Below are 16,462 nucleotides of genomic sequence, written 5' to 3' on the forward strand. Positions count from 1 at the left end.
CATCTCCTTAACTATAGATTCATTACTGAAATAGTGAGAGTGAGGAAATCCAAGTAAGAGTAGTTCATTTAATGCCAAATTATGAAGAACACAAGATAAAAGCAGAACAGATAGTATAAACATTTTAAATTTGCCAGCATTAGTTAAAACCTTAAGGAATGATATTGCACATGTAAAGTTAATTTTCAACAAGAACTGGTGTATCTCAATAATTCAGACACATACCACCATTGAAAATTCAAACAGTTCAATAGACAAGTTTTTCCAATAAATTTAGTAGGTGTGCAGTGGGTATCACAACTCCACACTTATGATTTGTAATAAATATTTCAATCCGTCATGGTATTAGGAGTAATACTCCAACTTATGAGTGAGCAGAGGAATTTGGGACAGCAACATCTTAGTTTTCAGGCTTATAATGCATCCAAAGTCAGTAGAAGTCACTTTCAGGTCTGCACCTTTAAAGTGAATAGTGAGCACTGATAATTTCACCAATTTCTACTGCAAGATCTAGGCTCACTTACCAGTAATAAAAGCTTACAAATATCATACTTTCCCTTTGCTGCAGCCTCATGCAAAGGAGTAAACCTCCACAAATCAGCTACGTTGACCACTGCACCATTTTTGACTAGGAGTTCTGCTACTTCATAATGTCCATAGGAACACGCATTGTGCAATGGAACCAATCCCCTAGGAGAAAGATTAAAAAGGGATGCCAAATAATGAGGTCTCATTAAGTTTGAAAAAAATCATACTGCTCCTGGAACTATTACAACAATATCCTGATTGACTATAAACTTATGTAAATTGAAAAACTTCCTGTAAAAATTCTATAATCACGACTCACAGTACTAGCTTTTAGTCATTCCTAGAACCAAAAAGTGGATATCCTAAAGAATCTCCCTACAATGTTTAACCTTATTTTCTACCAAAACTCTAACCAGAGTGGTGAAAGCATGTGTGGGTGTACAGGTGGCATGTGGGTGTCAGGGCAGTCTGCAAACATCCCTGCGTATGGGGTGAAGATGGGAAGTAGTAATGGAGAAAGATGTGAAGAAAAGAACTGTCACATAGCTGTTTCCTAATAAAATAATTGAAACTATTACATTCAGTATTTAATTTGTAACTAACAATGGGAAAACTCCTAAGCATTAAAATGGCAATCTCATCAAGTTTTAATGCCATACTAGGCATCAGTAACAGTTTAGAACTTTCAAAAAAAGCGGAAAGAGTTAGGAAGTAAATAAACATTACCCTTTATCTTTGGCATGAACATCGGCACCATTTTGCAACAAATATTCCACAACTGATACTCTGTTGTAGCCAGCTGCAAAGTGGAGAGGAGTAGATTGGCGACCTTCGACATCTCTGCAATTTACATTCTGAAGAGTGCAGAGTTTCTGAAAGAATACCATTAGACGACATTTTTAAATACAGTCTCCAGCTGTAGTTCTTTAAGGGCAGAACTAAAAGATTAAAAAACGGTATATCTCAACTTTTGGATATCAGTGCAGCTGATTTCAGAATGGGAATTTCAGAAATATGCAGGTGACACTACAATATAAATGAACAATTTACTTTCATAAATGTGTCGCGGACATGACCTTCATACCTATTAAATATTGACTAATTTCGATCCACTCAACTGTTTTCAATCATAGAAACATATCATAAGGAGCTAAAAAACACTAAATAGTAAATTGCCTTATCTTTTTTGACCTAACTTTCTACCTTTAACTTCTGTATTATAATTAAAGTTCTAATGTTGTACAGTAAGTCTAGAAAAAGCTCCATGTTCTCTCACCCACCTCAATACTAATTGCATTATTTCACAAAATGACCAGAAAAGCATAAACTACCGTCATACTTCAAGATTTAGTTTATTATTCGTTTTACCTCAGCTCATTATATCAGAACTAATATGGCTACATTTCTGTTGAAACCCCCAATGCAGCTAGTATTTTTTTTCATTGCATTGAAGCATGGGAGCTTCCTTCAAGTGCATATATCCAGGACAAACTTAAATTTCTTCTTCAAGGTTCACGTAAAGATCTGTAGCTCAGGTGCCGATTGTCATAATTGCGGGTATGTTCACAGAGTTGGGAAGTTGATTGGCAGACGTTTTGTCCACTGTCTAGGTGACATCTTCAGTGCTATGGAGCCTCCTGTGAACCACTGCTGTACTGTCTCTTCTGGAATTTATCTGGTTCCCTTCCTGCTGCTTCCGGTAGTTTGTCGTCGCGGCCGGTATATTGGGTCTAGATCCACGTGCTTGTTGATGTAGTCCTTGGATGAGTGCCATGCTTCTGGAAAAGCTCTGGCTGTCCAGCGTTTGGCTTATTCTGTGATCATTGTGTTGTCCCAGTCGAATCTGTGGTTCTTGTCATCTGTGTGTGGAGCTACCAGGCTCTGCTGGTTACAGCACTTAGTGGCTAGTTGGTGTTCATGGATGCGGATTGTTAGTTGTCTGCCTGTCTGTCCTATATAGTATTTCATGCAGTCTTTGCATGGAATCTTATAAATTACATTTGTCTTGCATGTGATGGGTATAGGGTTGTTTGTCCTGGTGAGTTATAGGGTTGTTTGTCCTGGTGAGTTGTTGTCAGAGCGCAGCTGTCGGCAGACAAACTGGCAGACAACTAGCATTCACGAACACCAACTAGCCACTAAACGTTACGACCAGCTGTCCGTAGTAGCCATACACAGAGATGACAAGGACCACAAATTCGACTGGACAACACAACAATCATAGGACAAGCCAAACAGAGGAAAGCCAGAGCATTTCCAGAAGCATGGCACTCATCCACACACTCCATCAACAAGCATGTGGACCTAGACCCATTATACTGGCCACTACAACAAACTACTGGAAGCAGCAGGAAGGGAACCAGATAAATTCCAGAAGAGACAGTACAGTAGTGGTTCACAGGAGGCTCCAAAGCACTGAAAATGTCACCTAGACAGAGGACGAAACGTCTGCCAATCAACTTCCCAACTCAGTGAACATACCCGCAACTTAAATTTCTTCTTCCATCAATAGATTGCAGGATTAAAGTAAAAAGAAAAAGTTCATCTTTATTTAGTTCTTTGCTCCTTTATTAATTTCATAGTTAACCAGATTGAAGTACACTGTTCACCTATTGAGCAAGTTGTAATAATACGAATTTTCAAATGTAAAAGTTAAAGATGCGTGAATCTCAACATTTTATTCTGAAAAACATTACCTTGACCATACTCAAGTCTCCAGCTTTGGCTGCTTCCAATAACTGCCGATCAGTGTCAAAGTTTCCAAACATGACACCTTCTACAGAGTGGATTTGCAAGAAGAAAGGAAAACAGATTTTAAATAAGGCAACAGAAGCTTAAGTTCAATACTAATGAAAAGATGCAATTAGAAAACTAATTTTCCTAAAATAAAATTGCAAGTTCAGTAAAAAAACAAAACACTGCCTTCAAGTTTTGCTTCACTCATGATAAAAATATATAACTAAATGCAGCCATTATTTAACGAAGATTTAATTAATGTTTATTTCATAATATGCACTTGTAGAGGAATTATTGTATTTTGTACGAAGTAAAATATCTCTTGATACCTCGTAGTCATGATGGTTAGAATAAAAACACAAAATAGCAGAGAAGGAAGAGTTAAGATGTGTGCAAAGACTTCATAATTGAAGGTTCTAGCACAGCAGAAGATCGGGAAAAGAAAGCAAGCATTGTTCAATAGACCAATCTTGATGGCATACGTTAGTACAGAGGGGTTTGAGGGACCGTCGACTTCAAGACCGTTGAGAAATCTGTAAAAGACAGAAGGATTTTGCAGGCAATGCAGTGGGCAAATGTGAGCACAGATCCAAGAGAACAAGGTACAGTTTGGGAGGATGGCAATGTAAGCTTATGCGATATTAAGTCCAGAGGAGACACAGGCACGGAGAAGAGTTTCAGCAAATTTGCAGTGCAAGAGAAACGGACTGATAATGAGAATAACACATAATAGTCACTGCGTGATGGTGGGACCTGAAACTCAGTTCTGGCTAAAGCCAACAAAATTTGACCTGGGTACTTTGGCATGGAAGGAAGGACTGAAATTTTGTATTTTTACCCTGGGACGTGGGAGCGTGAGAGAAAGCAGAGGGGTGGGGAAGTGGGGAGACAGAGCAAGCAAGAGAGTGAGAGCAATGGAGGAAACAAGAAAGAAAATGCTGGAACAAAATAGAACTGCCTATGATGAAAAACAAAGAACGATTAAGGAAACATAACTTGTCAAGGACTGAAACAGAGGGTATGGTATGTTATGTTTAACTAAGGAAACACCATTGTTGCAGGTAGGACAGAAACAAAGTATTTGACAGAAGAGCCACAACGGCACTAAAATATTAGTATAAAGAACAGCATCCATTTTATTAACTAGCTCTCTTTACCTTGCAAAATCTGCTGCACACTTTCATTACCCATCTGTAATGCAGTTAAACCCTGCATAGAGAGTATTGATGAGTCAGATCCAGCATTCAGCAACAAACGACATGTGTGATGGTGACCATACTGTGCAGCCTTATGTAAAGGTGTCTGACCAAGTCTGTCCAAGGCATTCACCTATTAATCATAATACATTATATGCGATTCAAGAACTACTATACATCGCTTTGGCAACACACAAGAGGAATAGTAACAGTACTATAAATATTTAACAGCACATTTCAGTGATGGACGAATGCACTACATGTACTCAATATATAGTTTTGTCCAGAATAAAAATGCGTACCTTTGTATCATTTTTTATAAGCACTTCAATAATATCATTGTGGGCTTTTTCTGATGCCACATGGAGGGGCGTCAAAAAGCTAAGAGGAAGGTAATCAGAGAGGGGGAGAGAGAGACACGTTGAGGAAAATCTAAATAAATACAAACAACGCGAAAACATGTTTAAAAGGGAAAATAAAACTTTCCAAATCATCTTACTCTTTTGTCTTTTCATCGACATTAGCCCCTTTTCTTAATAATAACTCAGCCACCTGTTTTCGTTTTGGGTATGGAGAAGCAGCAGCACAATGCTATAAAGATAAACAAGTTTAAAAATTCTCTTCTATTCACAGGCTTTACATAAACGTACATAAATCAATTAAAATATTCAAGAATAACAAAGTCGTAAATTGCAAATACATTCCAAGCACAAACAATATGAATACTGTAAACATCTAAAAAATTCAATCTACACAATTTACACATATAAGAAATGAATTGCCGATTGCAAACTGGATAGCAGAAATTTAGGAATACTCAAACAATCATTTGAGTTAAAATGATCAGCCATCTGGGAAATATTTTATTTAACATTATCAAAAAAATTCTAATATCATAAAGGCTACATTTGGTGGGAAAGCTTTGATGTCATAAAGCTGTATTAAAAATGCTATCTGCTTTATTCTACACAAAGCATATTTAAAAATAACTAGATGATAATGACTAAACTGAAATATACACAGTTGTATCAATAGAAATTTGGTGAAAGTTATAAAGCTGTCTGAAAATTGGTTGTCAATTTATTTAATAACTTGTGCATTAGTTTGGCAGTGTATTCAGGGGATTTAATGATGATCTTTGAGCACACACTCACATTTGGTAGCCTATAACATAAATGTTGCTGAAAAGGGAGACAGGTTGCAAAAGATTTCCATCGTCATCAGGATAGGCGCAAGAATGCCAAATTTCAAATGAACACAGTAATTTGTATTACAGAAGACAAGGGTATTGATTGGTGGACGAGTCTACCCTGAATGGCTAAGGCATTTCCATTGAGAAAGCCATGGGCAACAACAGGCTGCCCAAACTTTATTTCATAATAAACAAGCAAGGCTTGCTCATAATTCTGGAGAGAATATGTCCTTATGTATAAAAGCACATTATTTCAGCCACAAATTTTAAGCCTATATACTAATTCACATTAACAGTAAACCACTAAAGCAAAACTGTGACTCATTTTATAAACAAAACAGCAGAAAAGACGCAGAAAGTAAAGCATCACAGGAAGAACAGGTACAATTCTTACCAATGCAGTCTCACGAGTCCTAGGATGCTTGAAATTCACATTCTCTAAAGACAGATGTTTTTTCACACAGGTCACATCTGCTTCTTTTGCAGCTTGTAATAATGAATGTCCTTTGAACTCATCTAGAATGACAATTTAAATGAAGCACTAAAAACTCACTTTGTAGAAAATTTAAACATAAGATACCTCTGTCCTAACAGCAACCTCTGCTCACCCACACTGCAGGCCCTAGCTTTTGGCGCCCTTGACCTCTGCTCCTCCAGCGAACACTGAGTTCCCCTAACAGCTCAGTGCTTCTCCAATCAGACTGCTTTTATCCCATGCTTACAAGGTAGGAGATCCTACCTGCAACTGGAGGAACTGTTTCTCACCATTTACTTGCATCCTATTTACAGGAGTGCATTTTCTCAGGTGGTTTGAGGGCTTTGAGATTAATCTGCCTTCTGCCCCTGTGTATTTTTTTTTGAGTGATGGAGCAAAACCAACTCACTTGTTTCTAATCTAGACAAGAGGCAAGAGAGATTCTATATAATATATTGGCGTGGAGGGAGGATTGGTGAATAGACAGGAAGTGAGCAGAAACAAATGGTGCATTTTTAGGCTGGCAGACTATAGCTGAGGGTGTGCCAAAACTATCAGCACTGGAGGCCCAGTTACTTAAGATCTATATTAATGACTAAGACAGAGAGACAGATTTGTCACAAATTGCTGAAGATACATAGCTAGGTGGAAATGTAAGCTGATGGACAGAGGGGTTACAAGGAGATACAGGCAAGTTTGGTAGGGAAGAAATGATGGCTGATGGTGAGAAAAAAAAAGGGAAGAATGAAGTTATTTACTTTGGCCTTAAGAATAGAAAGGTAATCTTTTAAAACAGAAGTGAAAATGTTGATTTTGAAAGAGTTGAGGATATGCATACAAGGAACACAATTACCATGCAGTCTCAGCAAGCAATGACAAGGGCAAATCATGCTGGAATTTATTGCAAGGGGATTAGATTACAGGAATAAAGGCACAATACATTCCCTTTAATTTCTTCATCCATTGTGCAGATGTCTAAGGTCAGATCTGGAGAAACCAGAAATCAATGCATCAACACGCCCATCAGTATGCACGGACCCTCAAAGCAGCTGCGCAGCCATGCAGCTTAGAAGGCACACTGACATCATAATTGCATAGTGTGTTGTTGAGGGCACATCTGGAATACTTGGCACTGTTTTAGTCTTCAGACCCAATGAGGGGCACACTTACACTAAAATGAAGTACAACAAAAAGTTGACAAAGGTCACTAAATCGACTGCTGAGATGAAGGATTATCCCATGACTTCTGGAGTTCAGAAGAATGAGAGAGTATCTAACATATTGACAGGGTAGACACAGATCATTTTCCCTGTCTGGGGAATCTAGAACAGGGCAGCACAACTCCAGAGAAAGGATATTTAAGACTAAGACAAGAGTAAACTTTAACCATCAGTACTGTGAATCTTGGGGATCTGGTTTTAACCCAAAGGGCTATGAATATTGAATACGTTCAAAGCGAAAATGGGCAGATTTTCAGTATCACTGGAAATTGAGGATTATGAACAGCAGGTGGGCAAATAGAGTTTAGATCAGTGATTATATGAATGACAGTGCAGGATCAAGGGATAATATGACCTACTCTTTTTCTCATTATTCTTTCCAAGATGAAATGGGCAACAGTGAATAAAGAGTATCTGCTGTTCAATTGATCCACTGAAACATCTGTATAACACAAAAAGCTGCATATTATAAACACGGAGTTACACAGTGAATCCTTGGTGTCCACAAGTTCACGATTCGTGAATTCACCTATCTGTACCAAAAGTAGCAGCACAATTCAGCTGCAAAACTCACGTATGTGCAATTTTTAACAGGTTCCTCAGTCACGAATTTCATCGTTCATGAGTTTCTCAGAAACAGAATTTTTGCGAATATGGAGGAATGAATGTATAATTATTTCAGTAATGGTTGTATTTATCTAAATATTAGAATTTTTTGCATTGTACAAGACCATGACGGCTAAATAAAAATCAGCAAGAAACACAAAATTTACAAATATATAAACACAACTAGGAGGCACATACGAGTCAACTACAATAAGAATGCTACTTTCTTGTTGACACCTTAGAGCACAATGTTCAACTAGCAAACCATAAAGGTGCATCACCAGCACAACTGCTAGCATTTTTAATAATCAGCTCTTTGTTACATAATTCTACACATACAATATTGCACTTTCATTGTGACATGGCAATGCTGGTGTCAGTATTACCCTAGGAGAAAGTGAGGACTGCAGATGCTGGAGATCAGAGCTGAAAATGTGTTGCTGGAAAAGCGCAGCAGGTCAGGCAGCATCCAAGGAACAGGAGAATCGACGTTTCGGGCATAAGCCCTTCTTTAGGAATGAGGAAAGTGTGTCCAGCAGGTTAAGATAAAAGGTAGGGAGGAGGGACTTGGGGGAGGGGCGTTGGAGATGCGATAGGTGGAAGGTGGTCAAGGTGAGGGGGATAGGCTGGAGTGGGGTGGGGGCGGAGGTCAGGAAGAAGATTGCAGGTTAGGAAAGCGGAAACTCAGCACCGCCTTCCTAACCTGCCATCTTCTTCCTGACCTCTCTGCCCCCACCCCACTCCGGCCTATCCCCCTCACCTTGACCTCCTTCCACCTATCGCATCTCCAACGCCCCTCCCCCAAGTCCCTCCTCCCTACCTTTTATCTTAGCTTGCTGGACACACTTTCCTCATTCCTGAAGAAGGGCTTATGCCCGAAACGTCGATTCTCCTGTTCCTTGGATGCTGCCTGACCTGCTGCGCTTTTCCAGCAACACATTTTCAGCTCAGTATTACCCTAGCCAACAAGCACCAAAATTAAATTCACAAAGTTAACAAACTGTTTAAAAAACGACAACATGGTAGTGTAGTTATACTATAGTCTGCTAACTAAAGGGGATACAAGATTTGCCACTTGTGGAGGAGTCAGGTTACTAACACTGCTAATTCCAGAATCACATTTGAAATCAACAGATGTGAAAACACTTCACAATCATGTAAAAGTATCAGCATACACACATTCAAAAGCATTAGGCTACGTAAAAGGTTACTAAACAGGAAAAATAGGAGTAGGCCCTTCGAATATGCTCCAGCATTCAAAATGATTATGGCTTATCATTTAGCCCCAAGAGCTATATCTAATTCCTTTTTGAAAACATTCAATATTTTGGCCTCAAATGCTTTGTGACAGTGAGTCAGTGAGTTCAAATTCAGATTGCTAAGAAGTGCATTTGTTAACTCACGTTTATGGGAAAATGTGCTTAAAAGACCAAATCTAAATCTATTATTTGATAAGCTGTGGGGGGGGAAAGAGATCGGAAGTTAAATAGATACCTAACCCAAATTCTTCACATCCTGGGACAAATCTGGACCAGTCACTTAGAAAAGGACTACACAATTAGACAACATTGAAGCACAATCAAAGAGAAGAAAAGACTCTCTAGAGTACATGAGCCAAAATATACTCTGAACTATCATTAAACAATTAAGACAGAAAAATGAATGGATAGTTCTATCTTAAATGTGCATAAACGGCTCAGGGGTTCCCCAAAATGCAATAGTAATAAGCATTTAGAAGCATGCAATTGGCTGCAAATACCTTGGAACAACCCAGTACTTGAGGGGTACTAGATAAGGTGAAGTCCTTTTGGTCATTGATAAACAAAACACTTTTTTACAAATAAAAAACTCTTTGAGATGCCCATTACCATAGAACCTAAAAAGAAAAATAAGCCAGGTTCATTTATGCACTTCCTTTTCTATGTCAGCAGTGTTCAGCATCCTTTACTCAAGAAGTTATAAATTTTTGAGAAAATATACCCATTATAAACATCATTATGCACCAATACTCAACAGTCACAGAACGTTTAATGCTTAATTTAAAGTAACAATGAAAAAGAGAAAGGTTTGTGAAAAACTTACATGCTAATTGTTCTTTTAGTTGTGGTGTAGGGGCCAAATCAATAGCATTTTTTGAATGGCAGTTCAGTAATGTTGGATCAGCACTATAGCTCAGCAATAGGGAACATACTTGTACCCGGTTCTTGGAGGCTGCTTCATGCAAAGGAGTAAACTGCCAGAGGTCCATAGCATTCACATGCGCACCATGCTGTGAATAGAAATCAGTTTTCAAAAAATTAATTATAAAAATAATTTTAAACTTCTTCAAAGTGCACTGTTCAAGTATTCAGAAACGCACATTAACAATTCAGAAACACACGTTAAGAAATTTGCACCATTTAGAAGTGGAGACAAGTGATAACAATATTTCTTATTTCACTCAATTTCTAAAGTTAAATAGGAAGTCAAATACATAGCATCAAGAAAAAAGGGATGGTAAGATAGAGCAAAAAGCTTCATTTCAGATTCAGTATGTGAATACAAATACATTGGCTATCTTTACAGCACCATAGAGATCTAAGCTAGGTTTTACACTCTCAGGCACAAGATATTAACCCTGGAAAATGTTCTATTTTAACCACAATGCCAAGTACATATCTATCATACAGTTAGGTACAAGGTCGAGCCCCCTCCTCTCTGCCCCAACTCTATCAGTGGAACATTTTCAATTTTCCACAAACCACCTTTTGTTATTTTGATGTGAGATTGTCAATTTAGTGTCGAGTTAGTGAAATTTTGTACTATGGGCATATGACCATCAACTGGATTTAAATGTTTAAGATCCTGTACAAGACAGAGATTTTGATCCCATTAGCCTATGTTGAATCTGATTGTTGGTTCAAGACCGAATGCTAGTGAGTTCCAGAGCATTATTTCTTCTTTAATATATTTAGCTCTATACAAATTATCCACACCGGTATAACTAACCTATAATGCACAAAATCAGAACAAGGTTTAAATACTAACCTTAACTAAGAGCTCCGTAACTTCATAATGACCATAGGAACAGGCATTGTGAAGAGGTACTAAGTCTCTGAAATACAAAACAGATTTATATAAAAAATTCAGAATAGTTCCAATAAATTACTAACAAAGACTTTTGATACTTCTCTTGATCCCCTACCTTGATCCCCTCTTTGCACTTTACACCAGGTAATCATGGTGCATGTAGTGCAAATTAAACATCTTTAATGCATTTAACTCTGTCAGCAATTTCTGGAACTCCTTCAAAGGCTAAAGATAGCGCTTTACTTTTGACATTTTTCCATCATCTATAATATGAGTAATCGGATATGGATTGTTGCAGCATACTCTGGATTTTTTATTTCACAGCTGACAAATGAAAATTACACTTTCCACCATGTTCCCTACACAGATTTCCACCATTTCTAAATAGCTGTTGGAGTTTCCCAGCAGTCGAAGGCTGAGAAGAAAATGCAGGCTGTGCAAATAGACCAGAACAAATCCTTCAGAGAAGGGGAGGGAAAATCATTTCAAGGATTTCAAATTTGCATTCTACAGATAAATTGTTCAAAATTCTTTATTATTACTACTGTTATTATTACTAATGTACTTATATTAGTTTATAAGCAAATATTGGGTAAGCAGGAAAAGCAATACAGTTTTGCAGCAATTAGTCAATTGCACATAATGGCTTGTGTTTTTCTGAATAAGAGTTTGAATTACTGATGTCATTCTAATTCCAATAGTGATTTTTGACTTTGATTTTCTTTAACAGGCTATTTTAAAAACACACACGCTCACCATTCAGCAATGTATTCCACTTGTAAGCGCAATTTCTGCACTTTGGATGTTTTCCACTTTATAGACTTTCAGATATAGGATCTACAGAATCTCTTGTAATGTTACTCATGGTTAGACTCTGGATATGCTGTTTTAAGATTACCAAAGTTCACAACATAATCTATTATTCTGTTCCTAAACATGTGGTTGTATTCACCTTTAAAATGTTACAAGAACAGATTAGTAATGATAAGTACACAATGAAAAGACTCAAAAAGGATGGAGACATGTGGCTAAGCATCTTCTATTTCTGTGCTCTGCAAAGTTTTGTTACACTAAAAAGCATAAAGATGTTTCCTCCCACATTCCAAACATTTGCAGGTCAGGTAAATTGGCTATGCTAAATTGTCCATAGTTGTTAGGTGCATTAGTCAGAGGGGAGGGGGGTGGGTTACTCTTCAGGGGGGTCAGTGTGGACTTGTTGGGCCGAAGGGCCTGTTTCCACACTGTAGGGAATCTAATCTAATATAACAGACATTCATTTGCATTAAACAATATACAACATGTAAGGTATCTCAGACAGAAAGTGCACACAAAAAACAGGTTTTGACAACCAAACAATTGTTTCTTCTGTGGCATTGTTGTCAATGAATTTGATGATGTTCTACAGCAGGCACCAGCAATTTTTTTTTTTTAAGAAACCTTAACAGCCTTAAAGAAATTTACCTCACCTCCACAAATGTGATTATTGATGAAAATAAAAAACAGACTAGCTGTCAAAGTTTTCACCTTGATTTATGGGTACTAACTCGTCTGTCCTAATGAGTGTAACATGAAAAGCTTCAAAAACACATTTCTCCAGGAGTATTCAGATTCTATACTGTTAAGTGATTATAAAATACAAGAGTTTGAAGTTACAGAACAAAAAAAAATAAAATGACTTAAACGTTGATTTGCTATTCTGAATAAACCAGTACAAATTCACTTATAGAAATGAAATTTTTTTACAATAGATTTTATAACAATTAACTTCCATTTTCTATTTACACTTAATTAAAGTTTGTGCGAAGATTTGTAGCTCGGGTGCTCGTTGTTGTGGTTCTGTTCGCCGAGCTGGAAGTTTTTGTTGCAAATGTTTCGTCCCCTGGCTAGGCAACATCATCAGTGCTTGGGAGCCTCCTGCGAAGCGCTTCTTTGATGTTTCCTCCGGTGTTTATAGTGGTCTGTCCCTGCCGCTTCCGGTTGTCAGTTTCAGCTGTCCGCTGTAGTGGTTGGTATATTGGGTCCAGGTCGATGTGTTTGTTGATGGAGTTTGTGGATGAATGCCATGCCTCTAGGAATTCCCTGGCTGTTCTCTGTCTGGCTTGCCCTATGATAGTAGTGTTGTCCCAGTTGAATTCATGTTGCTTGTTGTCTGCGTGTGTGGCTACTAAGGATAGCTGGTCGTGTCGTTTCGTGGCTAGTTGATGTTCATGTATGCGGATTGTTAGCTGTCTTCCTGTTTGTCCTATATAGTGTTTTGTGCAGTCCTTGCATGGGATTTTGTACACTACATTAGTTTTGCTCATGTTGGGTATTGGGTCCTTTGTTTTGGTGAGTTGTTGTCTGAGCGTGGCTGTTGGTTTGTGTGCCGTTATGAGTCCTAGGGATCGCAGTAGTCTGGCTGTCAGTTCTGAGATACCCCTGATGTATGGTAGTGTGGCTAGTCCTTTTGGTTGTGGTATGTCCTCGTTCCGTGGTCTTTCTCTTAGGCATCTGTTGATGAAGTTGCGCGGGTATCCGTTTTTGGCGAATACCTTGTATAGGTGTTCCTCTTCTTCTTTTTGCAGTTCTGGTGTACTGCAGTGTGTTGTGGCCCTTTTGAATAGTGTCCTGATGCAGCTTCGTTTGTGTGTGTTGGGGTGGTTACTTTCGTAGTTTAGGACTTGGTCTGTGTGTGTGGCTTTCCTGTATACCCTTGTAGTGAATTCTCCGTTCGGTGTTCTCTGTACCATCACGTCTAGGAATGGGAGTTGGCTATCCTTTTCTTCTTCTCTCGTGAATCGGATTCCTGTGAGTGTGGCGTTGATGGTCCGGTGTGTTTTTTAGGACTATATAGGACAAACAGGAAGACAGCTAACAATCCGCATACATGAACATCAACTAGCCACGAAACGACACGACCAGCTATCCTTAGTAGCCACACACGCAGACAACAAGCAACATGAATTCAACTGGGACAACACTACTATCATAGGGCAAGCCAGACAGAACAGCCAGGGAATTCCTAGAGGCATGGCATTCATCCACAAACTCCATCAACAAACACATCGACCTGGACCCAATATACCAACCACTACAGCGGACAGCTGAAACTGACAACCGGAAGCGGCAGGGACAGACCACTATAAACACCGGAGGAAACATCAAAGAAGCGCTTCGCAGGAGGCTCCCAAGCACTGATGATGTCGCCTAGCCAGGGGACGAAACGTTTGCAACAAAAACTTCCAGCTCGGCGAACAGAACCACAACAACATTTAATTAAATTTTGTCTTTATTGACAATTTTAAGGTCTGCTTAAAACAATTTCAATTTAAAACGTTCAGGACAATTTTCTCGCCCATGAACTCTCATGATCTAAAATAACAAGTAACACTTAGTAATTTGAACGTACAACCATAAAATCTGATCCTTGTCCTCAAGGACTTACATAAAATCAGTATGCAGACTATCAACTTAAATAGGTTTAATTCAAGCACGATGCTACTTATTATTTAATATCAATGTACTTTGAAATTGTAAATGTATCAAAACGATTAACCATTGATTCCCAAGGGAAAACTAGCTCAGATATTCAAGTTTCTCGATCTTCACAGATCATCAGTGACATTAGCTGACTACCTTCCACAGTCCTCACCTGGACAGTTAGCCAGAAATGTCCAACAGAAACAAAAAATTAGTCTTATGCCTGAGTAACAGAACTGACCCCATTAATCACACCAGCCATTCGTTTACCCTCCTAAACAATGCCACAAACTCCCCATGCTGACCTCCAAACTAACTTCTCTGACCATACCAATCATTCCCCACAATCTCTCAGAGCCTCCAAAGGTCTTGCTAGACCTTTAAATTTACCAAACAGAAGCCATTATTCTAAGTATGACATGTGCCCTACCTCCTGCCACTTCATCGCAACTGAACCCCCTAATGGGCATGGTGCTCTGCATCTCTCTGAGAAAGCTGGGTTCAGAAGATGCAGTGAGAAATGCATTTCTTTGGCCCCCAATGCCTCATCTTTACCATGGACATCCAGTCCCTTTACACACCCATCCGCCGTGGCGAAGGCCTCCAAGTCCTCAGTTTCTTCCTCTCCCACCAACTCAACCAGTACCCCTCCACTGACACACGTTTGATTGGCAGAACTGGTCCTCACCCTGAACAACTTCTCCTTCGAATCATCCCAATTCCTTCAGACCAAAGGGGAAGCCATGGGCACACACACATGGGCCCCAGCTATGCCTGCCTCTTATGAACTGTTCCATGTATCCTCTTCCACAGTTGCACCAGCACCATCCCCCAACTCTTCCTCTGCTACATTGATGATTAATGTGCCACCACATGCTCCCATGACGAGGTGGAACAGTTCATCAACTTCACTAACACCTTTCACCCTGACCTTAAGTTCACCTGAACCATCTCGGACACCTCCCTCCCCTTCCTGGACCTCTCCGTCTCCGACAACGGACTCAACAAGGACATCTATTTCAAACCAACTGACTCCCACACCAACCTGAACTCTCCTCCTCCAATACCTCACTCCTGTTAAAAACATGATCCCTTACTCCCAGTTCCTCTGCCTCCGCCATATCTGCTCCCAAGAGGAGCAATTGCACTCCAGGACATCCCAGATGGCCTCCTATGTCCAGGATTGCAATTTCCCCATCCAATGATCAACAATGCCCTCCAGTGTATCGCCTTCACTTCCCGCAGCTCTGATCTTGAACCCCACCCCTCCAACCACAACATGGCTAGAAACCTCTTGGTCCTGACCTTCCGCCCCACCAATCTCCTGATACAACGCATTATCCTCTGCCATTTCCACTACCTACAAATAGACCCAACCACCAAAGACATTGTCCTCCCTACCCCTACCTACATTCCGCAGAGACCATTCCCTCTGTGACTCCCTCATTAGGTTCACACCCCACCCACCAACCAGCCAGCCTCCACACCCAGCACCTTCCCTTGCCAACCCATGAGGTGTAAAGCCTGCCCCCACACCTCCCTCATCAGCTCAGTCCAAGGGCCCAAAGGATCTTTTCATACGCAGCAGAGATTCTCCTGCACGTCCATCCACCTCATCTGTGTCCGGTGCTCATGATATGGTCTCCTTTACATCAGGGAGATAGACCACCAACTCTCAGAACTTTTCAGGGAACATCTCTGGGACACATACATCCAACAAACCCTCCACCCTGTGACTGACCAGTTGAACTCCTCCTCCCACTCCCCCAAGGACATCCAAGTTGTGGGACTCCTCCATTGCCAAATCCAAGCCATCCAACAACTGGACGAATAATACTTCATCTTCCGCCTTGGGACCCTTCATCCACACTGCATCAACATCGACTTCACTGGTTTCTAAATCTCCCCCTCTCCCCACATCATCCCAAATCCAACACTCCAACTTGGCACCACCCTCTTTACCTGTCCCACCAATCCATCC

The 16,462-nt window shown here is 39.7% G+C and overlaps 1 protein-coding gene across 3 annotated transcripts in view; it reads right to left on the minus strand.

Moving 5' to 3' along the window:
- The window catches only part of LOC122561382 (poly [ADP-ribose] polymerase tankyrase-2), a 62,817-nt gene that overhangs the window by 24,345 nt on the left and 22,010 nt on the right, over window positions 1–16,462 (minus strand). For all 3 annotated transcript variants that reach the window (XM_087999020.1, XM_087999022.1, XM_087999021.1), the window contains 9 exons: window positions 10,981–11,047; window positions 10,036–10,222; window positions 6,047–6,168; window positions 4,960–5,051; window positions 4,763–4,841; window positions 4,422–4,593; window positions 3,225–3,304; window positions 1,255–1,400; window positions 525–690 (listed from right to left, as the gene is read on the minus strand). In XM_087999020.1, coding sequence (XP_087855146.1) covers window positions 525–690; window positions 1,255–1,400; window positions 3,225–3,304; window positions 4,422–4,593; window positions 4,763–4,841; window positions 4,960–5,051; window positions 6,047–6,168; window positions 10,036–10,222; window positions 10,981–11,047 — 1,111 coding nt within the window. The remainder of the gene's footprint in view (window positions 1–524; window positions 691–1,254; window positions 1,401–3,224; window positions 3,305–4,421; window positions 4,594–4,762; window positions 4,842–4,959; window positions 5,052–6,046; window positions 6,169–10,035; window positions 10,223–10,980; window positions 11,048–16,462) is intronic.

This window comes from Chiloscyllium plagiosum, unplaced genomic scaffold (assembly GCF_037043375.1).
Source record: "Chiloscyllium plagiosum isolate Xiang-an unplaced genomic scaffold, Cpla_swu_hap1 HiC_scaffold_22, whole genome shotgun sequence".
In the NCBI taxonomy this organism is placed as follows: domain Eukaryota; kingdom Metazoa; phylum Chordata; class Chondrichthyes; order Orectolobiformes; family Hemiscylliidae; genus Chiloscyllium; species Chiloscyllium plagiosum.